This window comes from Silene latifolia, chromosome 11 (genome assembly GCF_048544455.1).
Source record: "Silene latifolia isolate original U9 population chromosome 11, ASM4854445v1, whole genome shotgun sequence".
Classification (NCBI taxonomy): Eukaryota; Viridiplantae; Streptophyta; class Magnoliopsida; order Caryophyllales; family Caryophyllaceae; genus Silene; species Silene latifolia.
The window spans coordinates 50502832-50509311 of record NC_133536.1 but is presented as its reverse complement, the minus strand read 5'-3'; the positions used below and the strand labels follow the sequence as shown (position 1 = coordinate 50509311).

The 6480-nt window shown below is 33.1% G+C and overlaps 1 protein-coding gene across 1 annotated transcript; it reads right to left on the bottom strand.

The window, feature by feature from the left end:
- Positions 1-441: 441 nt before the first annotated feature.
- Positions 442-2017, bottom strand: LOC141613383 (uncharacterized). Its single transcript, XM_074432115.1, has 5 exons — positions 1651-2017; positions 1260-1418; positions 1018-1156; positions 679-928; positions 442-570 (listed from the first exon to the last, which is right to left on the bottom strand). Exons 1-5 carry the CDS (start codon positions 2015-2017, stop codon positions 442-444), a joined length of 1044 nt encoding a protein of 347 aa, XP_074288216.1.
- Positions 2018-6480: the final 4463 nt, after the last annotated feature.

Below are 6480 nucleotides of genomic sequence, written 5' to 3'. Positions count from 1 at the left end.
TGCTACAATCCTCTCAATATGAATATTACAGTCCACTATTGTCAATCTCCCAGGTTGAATATGGACACCCATATATTTGAAAGGTAGGTTCCCTTCAGAAAAACCTAAAACCTGGACTATATCTTGCTTCAAACTATCAGTCACTCCATTAAAAACAACCTCAGACTTAGAAGCATTGACTCTAAGCCCTGAAGCAGCAGAAAAAGTGGATAAGACTCTGAGAACAAGCATAATAGATCTGACACCCCCCTTACAAAACATAAGTAGGTCATCAGCAAAAAGCAGATGAGTCAACTTCAAACTTTTACATAAAGGGTGGAATATAAAATGCCATTTGGTAATTGCATAATCCATTACTCTAGACAAATACTCCATACAAATACAAAACAGGAGAGGGGAAATAGAGTATCCCTGCCTCAAGCCCCTCCTTCCTCTGAAATATCAAAAGTGGGCCCCATTAAGATTAAGGGTGTAAGAATTTGTAGAGATACATGTCATGAGCATCTCAGAGAATTTAAGAGCCACCAGCATCTGATCAACAAAAGACCACTCTATTAAATCATAAGCTTTCTGTAGATCAAGCTTAAACATACATCAAGGAGAAGCCATACCCCTACTATACATCCTAATCAAATCTTGGCAGATTAAAATGTTCTCAAGAATGCTCGTACCTTTTACAAAAGCCCCTTGACTCCTATTGATAATATCAGGTAAAATCAAAGCCAATCTAGTGCACATGATTTTGGAAATAGCCTTATAAATAACATTGCAACATGAAATAGGTCTGAAATGTTTAACACTAGTAGGCCTATCTATTTTTGGGATTAAGGTAATAATAGTGGCATTAATCTGAGTAAGCAACTTGCCAATATCAAAGAAATTCAGGATAACACCACATACCTCTTCCCCCACCACATCCCAAACATCTCTAAAAAATTGGTTAAAATAGCCATCTGGCCCAGAAGATTTTCCTTTTGGAATGCTAAAAATACTTTGCTTCACTTCCTCTATAGTTACAGGCTAGCAAGAATAGCCCAGTGGGATTCGTTGCAGCAAGGCCCTCTCCTCACCACATTATTATTCACAGTATCAGTATTAGTGTGAGACCCAAGCAACTCTTGATAATATTCCAGAAAAGCAGTTTGGATAACATTCCCTTTAGTACATAACACTCCAACTTTATCCTCTATTTGAAATACCTTATTCAAGATATTCCTCTTCTTTATTGCATGGTGAAATATATGAAGTTTTCAAATCACCCTCCAAAGACCATTGCACCTTTGCCTTTTGAATAAAAAAACTATCTCTAGCTAAGATCAAATCCCTTAGGTCTTTGGCCAAATCCATCTCCTGCTGTAACAGATCAACATCCCCAGGATTTAAGATTAGATCCTTCTGAATTTTTTTCCAAAGCAATACTAGCAATGTTAGTATTGTTTTCAATATCAGAGAAGCAAGACTTGTTCAACTTCTTTAAGGCACGCTTTAAAGCTTTCAACTTCTTAATGACAACAAACATCTTTGTGCCTCTAACTCTATGCCTCTAGACTCCTAAAATAGTATCTTTATATCTTAGTGCAGAGCCCTACGTGTTGAAATACTTAAAGCATTTCCTTCCCCCAATCTCAACATTCCTATCCACAACAGTACAATGGCAATGATCAAAAAGCCCCTTAGGATGGAAATGAGCAACACTGTCACAATAAGCATCCAGCCACTCCTGATTACCCATGGCTCTATCCAATCTGCTATATACTTTATCAGCTGGTTCTCGTTTGTTAGACCAAGTAAAGAGAGCTCTAGTAGCAGGTATATCCTCCATTCCATATATAGAAATACAATCTTGAAAATGTTGCATTTCTGCATCAGATGAATTACCCCCCAATCTTTTAATTGGGGATAAAACAACACTGAAATCACCCAACAATAACCAAGGATCAGTGCAGCTGGTAGAAATCTCCTTTAAAACCTTCCACAATTCAATTCTCTCATTCAACCCATTAAAAGCATAAATCATAGTAAGAAAAAATTTCTTGGTATCAGTTTGAGATTACACCAACATATGGATATGTTGTGCACTGTAAGATAAGAACTGAAAATCAAAGCAATTTGGTTTCCACAAAATCCATATCCTCCCTCCCGTATGTAAACTGCAGTTAGTGGAGACACTCCAACCATCACAAATTGAGATATCTTTTTTCAACAACACTCCAGGTTTCAGCTTAGTTTCAATCAAGCCAAATAACCCTACCCCCTGGTTGTGCATAAACCATTTCACCACCTTCTGCTTATTGAAGTCATTAAGACCCCTAACATTCCAAAATCCAATATTATGCATTGACAGTATTGACAGGAGGGTCCTTTCCAATATCCACTACATCCACTATAGTCCCCCCTGGAATAGTAGTGTGATTGAGAACATCCAGAAAAGTATGTTGTCCAAACTTGCCAGAAAGCCTCACCCAACCATGCTTTCTTGCATATTCAGTCTTATTATATGTTTAGCTGGAGTAGACCTAACAACAGGAGTAGACCTCACAGTATACAGAGGAGGGAAATTTGCAGGAGTAAGCATATGACGAGATAATACAGCATCATTCAGATCCTTAGTCTTCTGAACAGGTCTCCGAATCTGTTTGACCTGAGGCTTAGGCACATGATTCTGGTTACCAGTCTTACCCTTCTTTCTAATAGGTTTTCTTCACTGTGTTGAGGCATGACCCATCCCCCCACAACTAGTACAGGAGATAGGCCTCCATTCATACTCAACATTCACATTAACTACTTGCCCAGATTCATCCAGGAATTTCACTTTCTCAGGCAGTTTCTGATCCATAGGCAATTCCACCATAATTCTTGCATAACTCAATCTCACCTTATCAAAAGTATCCTTATCCAACTGAACATACTTGCCCACTAATCCAGCAATCTTAGGGAGATAATTCCCCCAAAATTTTAGAGGGATACCATAAAACTTGACCCATAAGGGAACCACATCAACTTTCTCCTTCACTAATTCCATATTCACGGCCATGGTTTGATAATGACTGGTTTATTGTCAAATAGGTAATACGCAGAACTAAGCAAGGCTTCCTTACCAGTAGACTTTGTAAACCTTATAATAAAAACCCCATTATCCATAAAAGAAGCCCTATCAATTCCAAACTGGTCCCAAACTCGATAAACATAATTTTCTACTACATCCCAGGGAGGATTAGCCCCCATAATGTAACAAATAACAGAATTATTCCAAAAATCTACCTCAGTTTTAATGTCGTCTTGTGTAAACTGAAGTAGCTTCGATGAATCTTCCTCTTCTAGTATTGTTTCCATTACTGGTACATTCTTACCACCCTTCCTCAGCAGCCATCCCTCAGTCTCCACAGGTTCCGCGTCACTAAGATCCAAGACTGGCATAGCTTGCACGTCATTCATAGGCCTCGTTTTCCGGTTATCCGTGGACGAAGGAGCCTTAAAGTTGCCATCTTTGGAGGATCCTTCATCAGCAGACCTAAGAATAGAATGTTTCTGGGTAGTTTTTGTTGCTTTGGCAATCGATAATGGTGTAAATCGATTTTAGGTAGCCTTCATAACCGTCATTGTCGCAAAATATTAGGTTAGTTTTAGAGTTTCTCTCTCCACATTTCTCTCTCCAAAAAAGTATTTAAAGATTGTTGTTTTGATTAATATACTAATAACATGTGGTTTTAAAAAAACAAAAAAATACCTTCAAATCATCAATGATTTCAGTAATTCATGGCACCCATTTAAAAAAATTTAAATGGTTAAGGTTGTCTTTTAATTAAATTGTATAGATTTTGTACTAAAATTTATTTGTGAAAGTTTGAACGTCCCTTTGTCATTTAGGATAAATAAAGTTAGTAAGTGAAGATGAAAGAGCAAATTAATGCATAATGTTGAATTATTTTCTTTTTTTTTTCTTTCTTTTTTCTAGAATGATAAATCTCATAATGTAAGGAACTTAAAATATTATATGATTATACGGTTTTTTATATTCTCAATATTTTAATTCTCATAAATTATACTCCCTCCTATTCACCATAATCTTCCCTTTGTTTGTGGGCACGGGTATTAAGGCGAGGAATAAAATAGGAGTAAAAGAGTTGTGTGGGGTTTGTTGATAGGAGAGAGGGATGAATAATTAGAAATTAAATAATGAATTGTGGGGCCAAAACATTATGGAAAGTAATAAAATAGGAGTAAAATAGTTGGGTGGGATTTGATGATAGGAGAGAGGGATATATATAAAATAAGAGTAAAAGTTTCCAAAAATAGGAAGGGGAAGAAAACGTGAATAATCCGTTTTAGGAAATAGGGAAGATTATAGTGAATAGGAGGGAATATTGTTTTATAGTAACATAGTTATGAAGTTTAATAAATGCTAGTCTTAGTATATCATCTATATCAATTTGTCAAAAATCCTAAATTTTAAATTTTCGCGTAAATGATAAAATGAGTTAAATATATAGTAGCCTACTACAAATTTCATTGCAATCTCATTATATGTTTTGTATATATACATTAGATAGATAATATGACATGTACGCATAAATATTAGATAATAATTTACATTTAGCCATTATCCATGTCAATAGGATTTTTTGTCTAACTTGTTAATAAGATTGAGATCCTCGCAACCTTAATTTCATTCTATGAGAGCTTTTATTCAAAGAAAAAATGATGAATAAAAAAGCAACACATACCTAAATAAAACATACTTTTGAAAGTTCTGAAATCCTTGAAAAAATTTATGAACCTAAAAACAATTAGTTATTCATATTCAATTCGTGTTGTCAATCTTATAGTTAGTTTATAATATAGTACAATATTGAGTGGAATGGATGGAGTATTTATTTATGCAATTCTAGTATTTTCTTCTTCATATAGTCTTCTTTCTCCAATGAAATATCCCTACAAAAAAAACCCATTGAGTGATTAATAACAAACAAAATGGTGGAATTTGATTTATCTAATATTAACCTTATTGCTATAGAAGATGCAATAGAAGAGCTTCAATGGTTATCTGCTGCAGGAAGCAGCAAAAGTTGGAGGAAAATTTGGTTTCAAGTAACTTTCACTGCTGCAATTTATTGTCTCTGGTTGGAACACAATGCGAGGATCTTCAATCAAAGAAAGCTTTCCGTACTAAACATAATAGCCAACGTTAAGTTCAAAGTTGTAGTTCGAATGTTAATGATGGATAAAGGTCCTTATTATCAAGAGATGATTAATAATTTGTGTAGATAGAGAGTTGCTTTCTCTAAGTACCTTAGCGGTTATTCTTGCAAAACTTGTAATTTCTTTCTTAATGGAATGAAATGATAAAATTTTGCAAAAAAAAAAAAAAAAAAAAAACAGAAAAAAAACCCTATCGCTATATTTAAGTTTTCCCGTAAATAATGAAATAAAAGAGGGCATTAAATCATAAAGATATAAGTGTATTTACCTTTGAATAGGACAACTCCACAAATCTTGATAGCCCCTAAATGAAACAAAACAACATATATGAGAAGGTTAAAAATGTGAAGGGTACTTCATAACCAATGGAGCTTAAAAATAAATAAATAAATTATTAATTTAAAACCTTAATACACTTACCTTGATGCTGATACAATGATAAGAAAGATTATTGACACATATTACAATTTTTTTGGCGATGGGTGCAAAAAGATATTGGCTTATTTTGGCTCACAAATGTTGTCTTTCATCAAACATTTATAGCCAAATGAGGATGCGTTTTATGACTTTTGGCGTCTTTTTTTTTTATTATTATCTAATTTCATATATACATAAATATGTAACAAAGTTTTAAGACTTTTGAGCATACTTTTTCATTATTAGCAAATTTAATATAGACATAAATATAGAGTAAGGAGAAATGAAATGTAAAAAGTTTGCTTTAATTTTTTTTTTTTTTTTTTAACAAAATACACATTGCATGAGAATGGTTTAGGGAGTTATCTTACAAAACTAAAAGATGGTAGATATTTTGCCTTGTTTTTTATTTATAACTTATATTTATAGATTTATATATGTATCCAATTAATGAAATGAGCAAGTTTATTGCAATAAGATTTATGAGGGAATTGCTCATATAAAAAGTTTAAAATTAGAGTGATGTAAATTTTTATTGGTCGTTTAACCTATTCTAGTTTGAAAAATTAAAAGGTCAATGTTTAATGTTAAGTATTTTATTATTTGCCCTTAATCTTTCCAAATTATTTATTATTTCATAAATGGCGTAAAATTAGAATTATGTGATATTTATCTGTTGCTTAGAATATTCTAACAATAAAGTAGCAATCTAAAATTTAGTATGAATTTTATTTGATTTTTTATTGTTGTTTAATTTATCTAGAAATTAAAAAGGCCAAATCTTAATGTTTGTTAAGCTATTTGCATTTAATGTTTTAGATTTTCTTTGTCTCACAAATTTTGTCATCCTCAAAAATATATAAA

Excerpts from the sequence above, each read along its gene's own strand:
- LOC141613383 (XM_074432115.1), bottom strand. The coding sequence starts at position 2,017 with ATGATTTATGCTTTTAATGGGTTGAATGAGAGAATTGAATTGTGGAAG. Across the intron at positions 1,419-1,650 it reads GCTTTTTGATCATTGCCATT|TATTGCTTTGGAAAAAAATT; the intron begins GTACTGTTGTGG and ends TAACATTGCTAG. Across the intron at positions 929-1,017 it reads TGGGCTATTCTTGCTAGCCT|AGATGTTTGGGATGTGGTGG; the intron begins GTAACTATAGAG and ends CCAATTTTTTAG.